The sequence below is a fragment of the Toxoplasma gondii genome, chromosome XII, assembly GCF_000006565.2.
Source record: "Toxoplasma gondii ME49 chromosome XII, whole genome shotgun sequence".
In the NCBI taxonomy this organism is placed as follows: domain Eukaryota; phylum Apicomplexa; class Conoidasida; order Eucoccidiorida; family Sarcocystidae; genus Toxoplasma; species Toxoplasma gondii.
Genome location: NC_031480.1, coordinates 6,441,150 through 6,458,020, shown reverse-complemented (window position 1 = coordinate 6,458,020; position 16,871 = coordinate 6,441,150). Strand labels below are relative to the sequence as shown.

The following is a 16,871-nucleotide window of genomic DNA, read 5'->3' as shown; positions in this document are numbered from 1 at the left end:
TGCGACGCGGCAGATCAGGAAGCGGGGAGAGAGTCAAGTTGTTTCCTTCCTTGTAAAGACCTCCTTTTGACAGTTGCCTCTTCCCTCAGAGGCAAAGGCGGGGATGTTCTTCCATTTGGAGAATCCCAGTGACTTCCGCACTTCTCTTCGCGCCTCGCTTCTTGTCTCTGGCTGGGCAGCTCTACAGTGTGTGTGTGCCGGTCGATGACAAAGCGCCCTCGCTTTGCGCTGGTATCTGTCGGCTTCAGGGTGAGTTGTTTCGAAATGAAGTCTAAAAAATGCACCAGTGAAGGACTTCCACTTAAAAAAAGTGAGAAATCCTCTCGAGTTCGACTCTTCTTCTGATGGCCAACTCTCTATTCTCTCGCGGTCCGCGCCCCAGGCAGCTGCGCACACTCAACTGCTTTTTCTCTATTTCCTTTCGCGCTGTTCTTTGTCTATTCTTCTCCTAGTTACCTCTCGTCTTCCCTTTCACTGTCTCCCTGCTTCTCTCTTCCCTCTTCTCTTCTTCATGGTCCCTCGCAAAAGGACTGGCGCCGTCTCTCATCTCTTTTTCTGGACTGTGTCTCCACCTGTCCACTATCTCCTGACTTTCCAGCGTTTTTCTCTCTGTCAACATGCAGTCTCTGAGCTTATCTCGATCCGCGGCCCTTGCGGGATCACATTCCTCTTCTTCTTCCTCTTCTGCATCTTCTTCTTCCTCTTCTGCATCTTCTTCTTCCTCTTCTGCATCTTCTTCCTCTTCTGCATCTTCTTTCTCTTCTTCCTCCTCCTCTCTTGATGGCTGCCGAGACAGGAGTGCTGCCGGTATGTCAGAGTTCTCGTCTTTTCACATTCGTAGGGAGACTTTCGTTCCTCCTAAAAGCAGAGAGCGGCCTCGCTCGTCTCCGACTCTGTCTTCTTCCTTCTCTTCTTTTCTTCCTTCTGTGTTTGCCTCTGCGTCTTCTCGAATGTCTTCTTCTCCTTCTGTCGCACCGCATCGCCGAGAAGGCACACCGAGGCGCGGCCGCATCATCGGGAAATCCTGTGGCTGTGCTCGCGTTTTTCGTCGTTTTCTTCGTCTCCTTTCCCTACGAAAATCTCATCTTCTGTCGTCTGTGTCGTCTTCCCTCCCCGCTCAACGCTACTTGCTTCTGCTCCCCCTTTGCATACTTCTTCTCCTCGCGGCCGCCGCGAGCATCACCACCGTCTTCTTCCTCCTCACTCTCCCTCTTCGCTTCTCCTCTCCTTTCTCTTTCTTCTCTGTCTTCTCTCCTCCCTCTTCTTCTCTCTCTTCGTCTCCGTCGTACTTCTTTCCCTTTGACCATCGACCATTTGGCGCGCCTTCTCCGGTGTCTGCCCCTCGCCTTCCACTCTCTGCTTCCGACGTTCCCTGGCCGCCAGCGAAGTCGCTTCGTTCCCCTCAGCCTTCTCTCTCGCGCTTTTTTCGGCTTGCGTCTCCGCTGCCTGCCTCGGCCTCTGCGCGTCACTCGCCGCTCGCTCTCGAGACGCTTCAGATGCAACCGCGGCGTCTGTACAGCTCGCGAACCATTCAGGTCGGGCCGCCAGAGACGTACACTGGCTTCTCTGTCGATGCCCTCTGGAGTGCGTTTCTCAGCGCGCCGCAAGAGTATTTTCTCTTCCTTTGGTTTCTAACCTCTCTCGCCATGTTCGCCTGCTTCTGTAGCTGGGTCTGCGAGCAAAGGTCCTTCCAAAGAGCCGTCCTCGTCTCGCCGTAAACGCAAGCAAAAGCCGCTCTTGCTCCTCAACGATGTCTCGATATCCCTCTTGCTCATCCTCTGCTCTCTCAACAGGTATACATACATATACATATATACATATACATATATATATATATATATATATATAATCATATGCGTAAATGTAAGTATAGTATGTATATGTACATATATGTATATGAATGCGTTAGATATGTATGTGTTCATAAAAACGTGTATATACTTTATATGGGCGTCTGTATAGTCGTTAGGCATGTATTCATGTATGTGCATACAGTGTATATACGTATAAGTATTGTATATATATATATATATATATATATAAATATCTTTTGAGAGAGAGAGTGGCTGATGCATTTGTGTGGAGAGATAGAGATAGTGATGAAGAGCAGAGGATGGATGGAGAGACAAGAGGGACTGTCCCTCTGGGTTTTCCGGAAGAGAATTGTGGGGTGCCTCGAAAAAGGATGGTTCGATCTCTTGGGGAGAAGAAGAGAGCTTGTTTCCTCTCGTTGGTGTCCATATTTTTTTCAATTTTTCGATGTTTGCCGTCGGCGTCTGGCGGCCTCTCGCTGCTTGTTGACGTTGCGAACGAACTCGATCAGGTTCCTGTCTGCGTTTTTTCGTTCTCACACTCGTCTGCCGCGTCTCAGTCTCTTTTTCGCTTCTCTGCGACGGCTGCTGCGCCTTCTCTCGCTCACGGTGTCAGGAAGAAGACGAGAGGCAGAATGGTGCGAAAAGAGAGAGACTGAGAGAGGAAGGTTGTAGAGAAGAGAAATCGAATGTCAGAAGGACAAAGGGAGGGAGAACAAGTGAGGGAGGAGGCGACGGAGAAGCAGGCAAGGCGATAGAGAGCCAATACAGCGACAGAGGGGTCGATAGAGGTCACGAGGCTCATTATAGACACACACAGAGGCAGCTGGAGCCAGGTGAATTCAAGTATAAGCAGGTGATGTTCACCAATGTATCGATGCGCATATGCATATATACATATATATATATATATATATATATATATAGATAGATAGATAGATAGATAGATATAGTTTGTGTGTTTGGGTGCATGTGAAGAGCGGACGAGACTATGTGGGATAGACGACTTGGATGTAAGGGCATTTGTGCTGCACTCGGGTCGAGGGGAGAGGAGGAAGAAAGAAGCAGAAAACAGTCACGGCTTTTTTGTCACGGGTAGCTGGAGAAGAATTGCGTCTCCATTTCTCTCTCTGTTTCCACCTTTCAAGGATTGCTCTAGACTTTCAGAATGAAGTTGCGCACCGTGGAGGCAGCAGCGAAAAGAGGAAGAAGCAAGCACGCAAAAGTCCCTTTTGGAGTAAAAGAAGTGATCGAAAAATTATCGACATTCATCACTCTTGTCCCGAATAAGAAACGCGTTACGTACGCATAAATCTTGAACATAAACGCATTCCTTGTTTTATAAAAAAACTAGATTTTCGCAGTCACCTGTGACCATGAGGAACTGCATACAAGTGCTTCGACCCAGGTAGCAGCATGGCAGCCGACTTCCTTCGTGTCTTTCCGAAAGACATCAGCTTCCCGAGAGGCCAGGGGAGTGACGAGAACGCAAGTAACTCGAGAAGCTGAAACTGTGACAGGAGGGCAGTGAGAGCAGAAGACCCGCGAGAGCGCGGCCACAGTGAGAAAGAGTAACGACAGGAGGAGGCGCAGCAAAGATGAACATGTGAGAAGCAAACGTACGAAAACAAAGCGAAGAAGCTGCACGTTCGAGGAGAGGAGAATGGCAAGGTCTCCAGACAAAGTTGCAGGAGAACAAAGAGAAAGCCGAGAAACGCCTGACGCCTTTGATCTCCACCTGACGTAGCTGCCTACAGTCTAAGACCGCGTCAGCGGGAAGATAAATCAAGCCAAGGCACAGACACGAAAACTCGTCTTCCGTCGTCTCTCGAATTTTCCTCAATTACCTTCCTCTTTCCTGTCGCACTCTCTCTTCTCCACTGGGATCTCGTTCCTCCCTTGTCCGTCTCCCTCGACTCTGCTCACATCGCCCTCTTGCCCTTTCTCGTGCTGTCTCACTTGTTCTCTCTTCTTCTGTTCCCGGTTGCTTTTTTCTCTTGGTGGGACTGTTGTTTCACCTTTTTGACCATTCAGGCTTTTCGCCTGGCCGCCCCTCCCGCGCCAGGTCTTTCCACTTTCAATAGAACTGTCTTTACGCAAGAGGAAAACAGAGAGGGGAACCCAGAAAACGAAGCTCTCGGTGGCGCGAAAAAAAGCAAACAAAAACAGGCAGGTGTCGCTGCAGTGGCAGAAGAAACACGAGTCCAGAGAGGGAAAGAGACGACAGATAATTGCACTCACAAAATCGAAAAAAGTCCTCTCGATGTAAGAACGGCGTTTGCTTTGCACCTCCTCAGCCAGACGCTCCGTCCCTCTCCTGGCCTACGCTTTCGCGAAAAAAGTTTTTCTTCTACTTTTTGCCTGTTCTCTACAGGCAACTGTGAACCCTCTCACCAAGGAAAAACGTGACCGGTCTGTTTGTCTTTCACCCTATCAGAAAAACTGTTTCTATATATAAATATATATATATATATAATATGCATATCCATGTGCATGTTGCATATGCATGTGTATACATTGATGTCTGCGTGAATGTGGTGGGCGACGGACGAAAGCCGTGAGAAAATGAAGAGAGTATTCTTGCCCTGTTTCTTTCTTGACGTCGAAGCACTACTTGACGACCTTTATGTTGCCTGTTCTTGAAGTGTCTCCTCGGTCGGCTTCGCACAACACAACATACGATGCATTTCCTCTTCTTTCTGTTTCTTTACAACGAATCCATCAGTGCGCGAACCTCCACTTGGCAATGACACGGCAAATCACGACATCTCGCCAGGCCACCGAACCGGAGTTTCCCTCGTCTTGACTCCGTTGATGTCACTCTTGTTGTTCACCCGACTCTCCAAGTCGGTCTCGGGTCATCTCTTCTTCTCCCTGTGCTCTCCTGCACTTCCCTCCTCCATATCATCCTTCGAGGCGCCTCTTCTCTCTCTCTCTCTCTCTCTGTCTGAATGTCTCAGTTCCTCTCTCCCTCTTCTTTCTGTCTCTTCTTCTGCTCCTGCGCAGCCTCCACCGGTCCTTCTTCTTCTCTCCCTCCACTGTTTCTCCCTCTTCGGCTCCAAGGCAAGTTCTGCCATGCGCCCTGTGTCTCTTCAGTCCTCCTCCTGAAGTCTCCGCTCTGCGCTCTTCAAGATGCGTTTGGGGACGAGGCAAGTGGATGTGCGAGGCGCCTGAACACAGCGGTAGAAAAGCATGTACGGAGAGTCGTCCGACCTGTCGTCCGCGCTGATTTCGTTCACGGTCTCCTCGTCGACCGGTGTGACGCGACTGTCGTCGAACTTGAACCATGCAGACCGTCGGCTCTCTCCTTTGTTGTCTCCAGCTCCGTTTCGAGGAAACTCGGACCTCCTTCCCAGGCAGTAGTAGTGCCCCGAGTTCGCCGAGGCTCCCGCATGAATCACCGCCGCGTACAGTTCGTAGGTGAAGACGCCAATGGTCAGCGTTCCGTCAACGTGAACATGGGTGACATTTTTCTTCTTCTCGTTCGAGAAAACTGACCACGAATACCGATTCAAGACGACAATCAGATGCGCCGGAGGCGAGACAATTTCTTGCCATTTAACGGCATCCCTCTTCGTCTTGCAGACCTCGCAGGCGTACGCGTTCTCCCCACACAGACGCTCCTTCTTCACGAGAGCGTCGAAGAACTCCTGCAGGCTCGGACCCTCCCAGACGTCGGCTGCGCCCCGTCGGTCTTCGCCGGCAAAGCCGTACCCCCGCGCGCCGCTGTTCCCTCCAGGAACCGAGGAGACAGCTTGAGAGACACCGGCCTCGAAGCCAGTCGATACGCCGTTCAATCCGACTTTCGATAGCCTCCTTCTTGCGCGCGCTGTCTCGCGCTGCTTCTCCTCGACCCAGGCTTGAGACGGAACGGGGAAGCCGAGATCGTGGATGACCTCTTCTCTGCGACTCTGAGTCTGGCAGAAGCAACACTCGACGACTTGCGCGGTCTGTCCGGCGAAGACAGATCGAATCAGCGCGTCCTCCTGTCCACCCAGAGACTGGAAAATCTCCCGCGCAGCCTCCGAAACGTCCTGCTGCTCTTGAGCGCGGTATTCTGCCGGCAGGACTCGCAGCACAGCGGCAGGCGAGAGGGAGGCAGACGGCGCACCGGACGAGTCCGACGAAGCGTCTGCGCAGGGACTCGAAGAAGACGAGCAAGCATCCGAACAAGAGAGCAAGAGCATCTGCGCAAAGAGAATCTGCAGCTCCCGCAAAAGCGCAGGATTCGGGATATCCTGCGGGGGAGATGAGGAGCACGAGAGACGAGAAGTCGGCGACGGCGCTCTCCCTGAAAAGCGAAACACATTCGCGACAAACGCGTCCGACAGGAACAGCGCCTGCAAAAAACTGTTCAAGTAGCAGGTATTCCCCAGATTCCTCAACCCCACAGGTTTCCTCGGCGCCGCATGCAGACGAGCGGAGCGTCCGCGTCGAGGCGCGTACAAGTCGAAGGAGACGCTGTCTTGGAGGGTGAAAGGCACCGGCAAATCGAGCGTTCGCCTCGCAGCCGAGAACGAAGGGGATAGACTCGCGTCTGGAGAGAAGAGCGGCGGAGCAGCCGGGAGGCCAGCTGAAAAACGGGGGTCCGACGCTTCCACTCCAGGAGACCAGCACAGCGCTGGAGCCGACGGGATCTCTTGGGAGCCGGCGCATGGGGGAACAGAAGGGAGAAAACAAGGAAAGGAAGAAAAGAACTGGGCACCCGCCGACGAATGAGCCAGCGCAGGCAGCGAAGAGGAAGAAGAACCAGAATGCTGGAAGAACGGCGCAGCAACGTTCGTCGGGGAAGCAATGGACAGAGAGGAAACAAGACATGAAGGAGGAAGGAGAGACGGAGAAGGAGCAAAACGCTGCTCACTTCCATATTGCAGAGAAGGACGAAGAGCGAAAGGAGGATGAGGAGCGAAAGAAAGATGAGGAGCGAAAGAAGGATGGGGAGAGACAGACGGAGGGGGAGAGACAGACGGCGGAGGAAGGACAGATGGAGGGGGAGAAAGAGAAGGATGGAAAGACAACGAAGCAGGCGGGTGTGTCAACGGCGAGGAAAGAGAGCAAGGGAGAGGCATTCCACCGGAGGAGATCGGCGCTTCGGTAGACGAACTCCCAGGCTGATGACGACTTTGAGAAGTTCCATTGTAGCAACCGAGAGAATCTGCGAAAGCCGAGGCAGACGCAGGCGCAGAAGAAAGAGGACGTGATGCTCCATTCTCAGAGTCGACTGAAGGCCCAGGTCCAGAGAACGGCACAGAGAGGGCAACCGAGGCAGAACGAAGGGGAGGAGAAGACGAATGAGGAAAAGAAGAAGAATGAGGAAAAGAAGAAGAATGAGGAAAAGAAGAAGAATGAGGAAAAGAAGAAGAAGGGAAGGGAGATGAAGAGTGAGGCAACGAAGAAGAAATAGCAGGAGAAGGAAAGGGAGAGGGAGACTGAGGAAAAGAAGAAAGAGAAGACCGAGAAGGCCTAGACGAGGACCGAACCACGACACGAGACGAAGGATTTGAGGAGAACAAAGGACCTCTGGAACGTTGCGCCAGGCGCGACTCTCCCGAGGCGCCTTTTTCCTCCTCAGAAGGGGAGGCTGGAAAGCGGACACTGTTGAAAGGATGCCTGGAAGAAGTGGAGAGGTCCCCCGACGCACTCCGCTGGTGCAGAGAAGCTGGGGGCACAGCAGGAGACAAGGCAGAGGGAGAAGTCAAAGAAAGACAGGAGCCAGGTCTCCTCGTGGTGGCGGACACAAACGGATTTGTCCCCGGCGCCGACGCTCGCTTATCCGAAGAAGAAAGAGTTCTCTTGTGAGCGTTGTGAAGGCGATTTCTCTCCTCCGGTGTCTCGACGCTCTCTCGAGCTTCCGACGACGCGTCTGACAGGGGAGAAGCAGAGTCCGAACTCTCGGATCGGATTCTTTGCTGGAGTTTTCGGATCTCCTCTGCACCCGCCTCGCTTCGCACTACGCGTTTGATCTTCGCCCATGCGTCTTCTCGTTCTCTGTCTCTCAGCTCCATGCGAAGCATTAAACGGAGAAGGCGTCTCTGTCGCTGTCGCCTCATCCTTTGCCGCATCTCCATCTCTGCCTCTTCCGTCACTTCCTCCCCTCCTCTCCCCGCGGACGTCGTCGCCTCCGAGTCGTCGCTCGTCTCTCCAGGAGGCTCTCGGCGTCCTCGCCATCGTCTGCAGGAGCCTTCTGCAGAGCCTGTCCGAGCCGGAACGACTCCCGCGCCAAGGTCCACTTCACCGGGCCTGGTCTCCCCGTGCTCGCGCCTCGCCCTCTGCAAAGCCTCGGACGGGGACAGCTCCGGTGGCGAAGCGGCTGAGAGAAAAAGCGTCGATCGCTCTCCGTTTCTGCTCGCTGGCCGAAAAGAACTTGTCTTCGCTGCCTGTGCGCCGGGAGACACTTGCTGGGAGTGGCGTCGCAGCAGGAGACTCGCAACCGCTCGAGCGGCGGGGCCTGTCTCCTCGCCGAGAGAGACACCGGCGCGCTTCCGCCGAAGCGCGGCCAGCCGCGGAAACGCCGGCGTTTCCACAGCCGCGCTCGCGCGTCGTTCCGCCACCAAAGCAGCCGCTCTCGATCTCCTTTCTTCCTGTCTCTGTTGAAGGAACAGCAGGCGCCGAGCGGCGTCGAAACCTGTGTCCACACCTGTCTCAGGCTCGGGGAGAGGAGACGACAGAGGTGCAGAGACAGCCGAGAGAGGTGCAGAGACAGCCGAGAGAGGTGCAGAGACAGCCGAGAGAGGTGAGGTAGCGACAGCGGGTGTCTGCATTTGAGGACAGGAAATCTGCGACGACCTTTGCTCTGTCGTTTCCTCTCCAAAGAACTTGAATGGGGTTCCCGACTTCTCGCTCCTCTGGTTCATGCAGACAGTGTGCCGTTCACGTCCTGATCTCGACATTCTTTCGCCTCCCTCTGTGTGGTTGTCTCGACCTTCTTTCTTCGAGACGTTTCTGCGTTTCTCCACTTTGCTTTCGTGTTTTGCTCGACGTCTCTGATTCGTGAGGCGCTCTCCTCGATCTCCCAGATTCATCGCTTCTTCATGTCGTTCCTGGGTCTCAATCTCGTCCTCACTCCTTTCTTCTCCACTTTCGCTTGTCGACTTCGTTCTTCCTCGATCTCCTGTCTCCCAACCTCTCTCTTCTCTCGCTGCGTTCGCTCCTTTGACTGCCGTTCCACCCTCGGTTCCCTCGTGCAGCAGTGCCTCGCAGGTCTTCTTGCCTGCATGTCCACCGTCCTGGGGCCTCGTTCTGCCGGGTGCTTCCCTCTCGGTCTCTGCTTCGCTCCCCTTCGCCTCGCTCGCGGGAGCTGACGCGCGTTCTTCTCGCCTGCGATCCTGAACAACGGAACGTCTTCCTTCTCCACTTCCCCTTAATCGCGTCTCGGTTTCTGCCCGCGCTCGAGCTGCTTCATCCGTCCGACTCCCAGCAACAGACTGGGAGCCAGAGAAATCTTCTTTCTTCCTCGACACACGATCGCCGCGACCCGTCTCTGCTTCACAAGGTGAGGATGCTCCTCCCGACTTCAGGTCCGCAGGCGTCCTGCTCCCCTCTTCTTCTTCTCTCCCTTCTCCACCACCGCCGCCTTGGTCCTCGCGTCCTCCAGCTCCTGCTTTTCGATTCTGGCCGTCTCGCTCTGTTCGCTGAGAAGCCACAACAGCTGAGCAACCCAAGTGCGTCGCTTCCTCCGGCATTCGTGACATGCAGAAGGAGGAACGAGATCGAGGAGAAGGTGATCGCGAAGAGCGAGAAGAAGAAGCTCGAGGCGAAGAAGCAGGAGACGAAGGAGAGGAAGACTGTCGGAGCTTTCTGCAAGGACTCGCTGACAGGACCAAGGACCCTCCCTCCACAGCAGGAGACTGTGGAGGAGATCCCGAGCTCGTCCTTCTTTGCCTGTCTCTTGGCCGCGCTGCTTTCTCCTTCAGTTTCTTCATCAACTGCACGCCAAACGCTTCTGTCGCTTGCGCAAAGTTGAGCGCTTCCTGAGACAGAGAAAGGCCGTCTCTTTTCTCTGCCTCGACTCCTGCCTCCTCACAAGAGCACAGAGAGTCTCTGCCCCAGTCGTTCCTCGCCGCCGCCTCTTGATCTGCTGCTGTGCGTCCACTCGTTTCTTTCTCGCCTTTCTTCTCCTCTCCTCCGGTTCTTCTCTCCTCCCTTCGACCCCCCTGTCCGTCTCCGCCGGCGAAGCGCGACAGGGTGGTGTAGCCTGCTGCAGCATCCTGGATCGCCTTTGTCGCGGAGAGAAGCAACGCAGCGACCGATTGAATCCCTCGTCGAGTGCAAGAGGAAGTAAAGAGCGACGGGTCTTCTTCTAGCACCAGGCGAAGCAGAGAAGCTGAGAGGCAGCCAGTGAAGAAATGCCGGGCCACTGAAACGGGAGCTCGCTTCGAGAACGGCGGCAAACACGCAGAACGAGCAGGAGAAGCGGTCGGACTCGAGGTCGAAATCGGTGCCGACAGACCGCTCTCGTCCGCGATTTGAGGAGACAGAGAAAGAGCCTTGTGCGTCTGCTCCGCAGGAGTCGAGAGCTGCAGCCCAACATACGCCTCCTCCACATCTGAGTGTGGCGAGGAAACTGGAGAGCAGATCGACTTATCTGCCTCGCTCTTCTTCGTCGTCGTCTCCACTCTCGTTCTGCCTGGCTTCGCCGTCGCGAGGCTGACCGCCTCCTCAATCGGCGAGCATGCGACGCGCAGACAAAGCTCAAACGCCGAGGGAGAAGAAGAGGAAGAAGAAGAGGGAGAAAGAGAAGAAGAGGAAGAAGAAGAGGGAGAAGAAGGGAGAGTTGCTGCGAGGATGAGGGAGAGAATCCGGACAAGAGCGGCAACGCCGCACTGGAAGAAGACAGGGAGAGCGGGGGCCGAAGCAAGGCTCGAGGCGCGGCAGAAAGAGAGAACGAGAGGGGGAGAGGGGAAAACATGCGAAAGGCACCTGATGGCGAAGATCCACACCACCGTCCAGAACTCGACGGTCTCTGCGGGAGAGGCCCTGCACAATCAGAAAAACGTCGGATGTGGAATCGTTTCAAACACAGAACGCGATGTTGCGCGAGAGCTCCACAATTCGAGGTCTCAACCTGAAAGGAGACTTCTTTGACGGAAAGTGGATACGAGGCAGCGGAACAGACGAAAAAAAAGGAAAGCGAACCCCCTTCAGAAAAGCATCCCTTTCCAACAGGTTGAGGCCTGAAAATGCGTCCCCGCCGCATATGAAACGAAAGCGAAACGAACCGCAAAACGTATGCATCCAAGCAACAACGATTGTCTCCTCTCTCCACAAACGCATTAACTGTGGCCAACCTCTCTGCCAGTTTAACTGTGTCTCTGCAGACGTTTCTCCTGAACAAGCAAATCTTCGTTAAACACACTGACAGAGTTGCCTATACAAACGCCTCGACGGATACATGAATATGCAAATATAGAGGTATGTATATATATATATATATAGGTATATATATATATATATATACGTGTGTGACGTCGTGGGCAAATGTGATTGATGGTGGCTTCGTGCCATTCTGCTTTGGATCGGTCTTCTTTTATCCGGCCAGGTTTGTACATCACAGGCGAACGAACGCGGGCAGAGTCGACTACGTCGGCAGGCACTGACTGAAGTCGGTCTCGAGAAACATACAGAAAGATACAAAGTGATCCAGGTAGCTAGTACAGGTCGAGGAAGACAGATACATGGTGCCCGTTCACAGGAAGAACAGCTGGCCATAGAGGTGTGTCATTCGACAGACGCGTTGAGCGCCCGCTGATATTGTTCGAAAAAGACGCGTTTGAACTCACCTGAGAGAAGAGAGAAGCGACGCGAAACTTGAGGAAAGAGTTTTGTCTGAATCTGCTTGAAGAGTTACGAGAGGAAGAAGAAGACCTGGAGCGCAAAGACCCTTCCGAAAAGTTACTCGCGAAAGAAACGCCCTAGTCAGTGCGTCTCCGTCATCAGGAGAAGCATCCCCCTGACGGATGGATCGCAGAGAAGCGCAGGCTGACGGCGAAGGAGGAGAAGGAGGAGGAGAAGAAGAAGAAGAAGGTACCGATGCCAAAGAAGAAGCGAGAGACTGTGAAAAAGCCAGGAAACGCTTAGAGACATCGGCGAGAAGCGACAGCATCTCCGGTGCCTGTAAGCAAAAGAGAGCCAACGGAGAGAGGGAGGACAAACAGCTGGAGGGGAAGGAGACGGGGAAGACGACGCGGAGTTCTGTAGACGTTTGTCTTCCAACGCAGGAGTGACCAAAGAGGAGCATTCTTTTTGTCTGAAAGTGGAGCGCGCGAAATGAAACTCGAAAGTTGCATGATTCACTTTCTTTGTACACCTCAAGACTCACCATAGATTCGTCGTCTGCCCAGACAGGCAACACGTCGACGAGCAACGCATGCGCTGCTCTCGCTTCTTCTCTGAGTCTCTTTTTCTCCTTTTCTTCCGGCTCTTCTGCCCTCATTCCAGGTTTTTCTTTGTCGCTCTTCGCGTTCCCGTCTCCACTGTCTGTTGGAGCCACTGTTCTCTCTTCCTCGCCGCCTCGCCTCAATGCCTCCTCCTCACTCTCCTCCCTTCTCCCAGTCTCTTCACCCTTCTGCTCCCTGCTCGTATCTGCTTCTCGCGTCTTCTCGTCTGTCTCGGCGGCGTCTTCGTCGACGAGGCTTGTCGGCACCCCCACAAGAGCCTCTCTCCAGAGAAGGCACAAGGCTGTGCGCGTCGCCGAGGGTCCTAGATTTCTGAGAGCGAAGACGTCGACCTTCCTGTCCGTCCTCTCTTCGTCGGACGCCTCACGCAGGAGCAGCGAGAAGAAACGCGCGGACCAGTCTCTCCGCTTCTCGGGGACCTCCTCGCCAACAGCACAGGGCGAAGCGCAGAACCTGGAAGAGCAAGAAGAGGAAGAAGAAAAAGAGGAAGAAGAAAAAGAGGAAGAAGAAGAGGAAGAAGAAAAAGAGGAAGAAGAGGGAAATGCGGAAGAGCGCTGAGGCCGGCTTAGGTGTTCCTGAGAGCTTTCTCTGTTTTTTCTGGACCGCGAAGAAAGCAGAAATGCGTAGAAGAGAAAGAGGCTGCGGGTCCTCTCTTCTTCACCTTGGTTTTCAGGGAAGAGGAGGGGAAAATGGGAGACGTCGAAGACGTTCTGAACGATCTCCGGGGCGAGGAGGCAAAATGCCAAGAGACTGCTCTGACAGCGAAAGCCGGCGTCCACGATAGATCCTTCCACTCCTTCGTCCTCTCCTTCCTTCAAACTGAGGAATTCCCGACGCTCACACTCGCCGTCGCTCTCGGTTTCTTCCTCTGCTTCTCGCCTTCCCCCCTCAGCCTCTCCTCGCTTCTCTGCCGCCTCCCGCGGACCTTTCACAAGCGAGGAGAGCGCCTCCGCAGAGAGGAGGAAGTTCTCTGTCGCCAGCGAGAGCAAGCAGTCCGGATTGCTCGAAGACAGTGGAGAGCACGAAGAACGGGAGGAAGAACATGCAGCCTTTGAGTGACTTGCTGCGGGAGCAGTCGAACGAAAGGGAACTGCAGCCGCAGACGAGAGAGAATGCAAATGTCGGAGCAGATCCAGAAAGAGACGAATCCTGACCGACGGAGACAGAGTTGACAAGATCTTCGCACTTGCCTCAAACTCTCGAGCCTTCAAGAAGCGACGCAGGTTCGTCTCCGGCGTGGAAGAGGCCGAAGACGGCTCCTTCAGAGGAGACAGAGAGACAGCTCGACGGTGGCGGCTCATGCGGTCCGACCATAGGGGTCCTTTTATCGCGGTCTCGCCATGCGAACCTCCAAGAGAAGTAGAGAAAGACGAGTTGCCCGGATGCACTCCACCTGCGTCTTCTTCTCGCTCTCCCTTTGATTTCCCTCTTCGGCGCGTCGCTTTCTGCCTTCCGAATGAAGAGTGTCTCCGCAAGCCGTCATGTGACGAGCGACCCCCATTTGAAGCTGAGGACAACTCAGAAAAGTCTCCTTCCACCGAGTTCCCCCCATCGCCTCTCCCTGCTGAGGAGAACCGCCATGGGTCTTCCTCTCCAAAAGCGTTGCGAGGCGGACTTTTCTCTTCTTCGTCTTGTCCGATTTGCGCTCGGTGTCTCTCCCTACGTTCATGCTCGCTGCACCTCGCGAGCATGACTTCCTCTCCCCCTTCTGCCTTTTCTCCCTCGCAGTTGCCAGGTGCATCTCCGGAAGGCGTCGTAGAAGAAGGAGGCGCGAGCGAGGAAGGCGAGGCAGAAGAAATCGGGAGGCCGCAGGCGCCAGACGCGATCAAGTCGGAAGCAGAAAACGGAGGGGAAGAAAAAGGAGAAGAAAAGGGAGAAGAAAAGGAAGACGGCCGGCGGTCTGAGGTGTATCGGCGGCTGGAGTCTTCTTCAAAAGCTGAGGAAAAGCGTGGACGACGAACCGACAAGTTCTGTCGCAACAATTCGCGTCTGTGTTCTTTCCAAGAAGCGACAGGTGGAGAAGAACCTGAGAACTGCGGCGCCTGCTGTCTCTGTCGAGGAGAGAATGGAAACGCCGGCGAATCCTCGTCGTCTTTCTCGAGTGTCGCCTTCTGCTCTCTCTCCTCGGGGGGCGCTTCGTCTGCTTCCTCGCCGTCCTCTCCCTCACCCGTGGTTCTCGGCTCTGAGACAACGGGAGAACAACTCTCAGATGGAAAACGACAAATCCACTCCTCCCTCTCTGCAGACGCAGAAGAAGAGGGGGAAGAACAAGAGGAAGACTGAAATGGGGAGGAAGAAGAGGAAGCAGACGAAGATGGAGATGGGGAGGAAGAAGAGGAAGCAGACGAAGATGGAGATGGGGAGGAAGAAGAGGAAGCAGACGAAGATGGAGATGGGGAGGAAGAAGAGGAAGCAGACGAAGATGGAGATGGGGAGGAAGAAGAGGAAGCAGACGAAGATGGAGATGGGGAGGAAGAAGAGGAAGCAGACGAAGATTGAGATGGGGAGTGAGAAGAAGAAGAGAGAGAAGAAGAGGAAGGGGACAAAGGGAACGGAGAGAAGTAGATTCGAGAGTCAAGCGCAGCTGCTGCCTGAGGGGATATACTTGATTGGGGGATCGAGCTGGACACCGAGAGGAGGGACCGGCCGAAAACCTCCACTGGAGGTGACAGCGAAGATGCCGTCGTCGAGTCGAGGGCGCTGCTGACGGACACCGTTCGCTTGACTTCGCGAAGAGACTCAGAGAGGCCGCGAGACGAAACAGCCAGAGAGACTGTCTCCTTCGCCTCTCCCTTCCTCTCGAATTCACCTCTTCTGGAAGCCCAAGACGCGGAAGAAAAAGAACGAGGCGAAACAGAATAACGATGAGGAGAAGAAGAACGATGGGGGGAAGAGGTAGAGGAGGACCTACGATAAGAAGAACGATTAAGAGAAGGAGAACGATGGGGAGAAGAGACAGAAGAACGATGGGGAGAAGAGGAACGATGGGGGGAAGAGATAGAGGAGGACCTACGATAAGAAGAACGATTAAGAGAAGAAGAACGATGGGGAGAAGAGACAGAAGAACGATGGGGAGAAGAGACAGAAGACCTATGATGAGAAGAACGATGAGCAGGATGAGAAGAACGTACGGACGGAACTTTCTCAGAGGTCGAATCGACTTCCCAGAGAGCCGCGTCGAAAACTGGAGACTGAAGAGACGCCATGATGTCTCGGCGGTACGCGCAACCCAGAGAGGAGACGAAGAAGACGCCGAAGAAAGAGTTGGCAGGTGAGAGAGTAGGAGAACCGAGGAAACATCCCAAATGGCATGGGAAGAAGAAGAACGAATGACAAGTTGACGGGGAAGCGTTGGTTGAAAGTGATAAAGAGGGGGAGAGAAAACGGATTCTCTCTCTTTCTCTTTCTCAGAGCTAGCGAGACACGAGAGAAGCAGGCGAGGCTCTTATCGAGCGTCTCGTCTTTCTGTTGCTCCGTTCATCTTTGCATTTCCTTGAACGCCGCGAGTCGCAGAAAGTGAAGATATGCGTCTTTTTGTTTTCTTCCGCGGCCCAATGTCCACGCACAGGCGCAGAGAGACATGGCTGCATCGTCAGGGAAGAAGATTTTCTCAGGCAGCCGAGAGTGTCTGCTGGGAGGCTTTCGAAGAAAAGCGCGGGAGCCTCTTTCCTGACTTCTGAAAGTCGCGCCTGCCACGAAGAAGAGAGATTTTGGCGGTTTTCGTCTCTTCCTTGCAAGAAGCGCTGGAGGGCAAAAAAGCTGCGCGGCTCCTGCTTGGCAGCTCTTGCCTCGTTGCGCCTGTTTTTCTCCAGCGCTGGTTAAGGAAACTCGAATTCGACGTTCTCCGGAGCAAGGCGGAAGCTGATCGCCAGGAAGGCTTTCCTCGCGAAAAACATCTGATGCTGAAAGAGAAAAAGGAGCCGCAAAAAACGCTCGAAAAACGCAGAAAAACGCCCCTCGGAAAGCAACGCCAAAGTGAACGCTGTCGCCAGTCGATTGGTGTGACAAGCTGCCGGCGAGTCGTGGAAGTCAAGTGTACGTACACTCGAAGTGGTGCACTACACAAGGAGAGAATGAGAGGAAGAAGGAGAAAAAGCGTTACTTTCTTCTCGGAAGAACAGGCTTGGTCTTCTTGTCTCCTTCGATGTGAAATCCTAGACTACGAAAAACGAGTGAGAGTCTATTGCGAAAAGACACGGAGGTCAGGACACCCTCCCGGAGGGAGCTTTTTTTCGCGTCTTCGACCTCTCTGAAAAAACGTCCTTCAGGTTTTTTCCTTTATTTTACTCCACCTCTCGCCTTTGCCCTTTTGTTTACTTGATTTCCCTCGTATTTGTGGTCTTCCTTCATTTTCCTTTCACCTGAGCTACGTGAAAGGCCGCTGTGAAGATCTGCCGCGCTCCTGCCGACCTTTTCTTCCACTCTCCCATTGTTCCCCTCTCTGCTGTTCTCTTTTTTCTTGTTTCGTGCGTCGGCCTCCCCACAGGTTTTTCTTGCTCTCCGTCTGTCTCTCCCTTTTCTCTCTCCTTTCGCCGTCGATCACTCTGCCTCTCCGTGTCTGCCTCCTCTCTTCCTCCGCTTCCACTCTTCTCTCTCAACACCGCTGTCAAACGCTCTTCTACGCTCTCGCTGCCGCTCTGCGTCTCTCTCTCCTTGCTCTCTCTAT

General features: G+C 54.0%; 2 protein-coding genes across 2 annotated transcripts; one reads left to right on the top strand and one right to left on the bottom strand.

The window, feature by feature from the left end:
• The first annotated feature begins 96 nt into the window (after positions 1-96).
• On the top strand, positions 97-2,546 carry TGME49_277880 (hypothetical protein). The gene has a single exon (XM_002370452.2). The coding sequence runs from the start codon at positions 618-620 to the stop codon at positions 1,716-1,718; it is 1,101 nt and encodes a 366-aa protein (XP_002370493.1). The 5' UTR covers positions 97-617; the 3' UTR covers positions 1,719-2,546.
• Positions 2,547-2,962: 416 nt separating this feature from the next.
• Positions 2,963-15,750, bottom strand: TGME49_277895 (ubiquitin carboxyl-terminal hydrolase). Its single transcript, XM_018781783.1, has 4 exons — positions 13,869-15,750; positions 12,130-13,712; positions 11,591-11,922; positions 2,963-10,787 (listed from the first exon to the last, which is right to left on the bottom strand). Exons 1-4 carry the CDS (start codon positions 15,409-15,411, stop codon positions 4,904-4,906), a joined length of 9,342 nt encoding a protein of 3,113 aa, XP_018635152.1. The 5' UTR covers positions 15,412-15,750; the 3' UTR covers positions 2,963-4,903.
• Between the last annotated feature and the right edge of the window lie 1,121 nt (positions 15,751-16,871).

What these genes read in the sequence shown, in the direction of transcription:
- TGME49_277880 (XM_002370452.2), top strand. Translation starts at nt 618, where the DNA reads ATGCAGTCTCTGAGCTTATCTCGATCCGCGGCCCTTGCGGGATCACAT.
- TGME49_277895 (XM_018781783.1), bottom strand. Translation starts at nt 15,411, where the DNA reads ATGGCGTCTCTTCAGTCTCCAGTTTTCGACGCGGCTCTCTGGGAAGTC. An exon ending in GAGGTGCAGCGAGCATGAAC is followed by an intron (nt 13,713 to 13,868) that starts GTAGGGAGAGAC and finishes AGTTGTCCTCAG; the next exon opens with CTTCAAATGGGGGTCGCTCG. An exon ending in TCGCTTCTCTCTTCTCTCAG is followed by an intron (nt 10,788 to 11,590) that starts GTGAGTTCAAAC and finishes CTGATTGTGCAG; the next exon opens with GGCCTCTCCCGCAGAGACCG.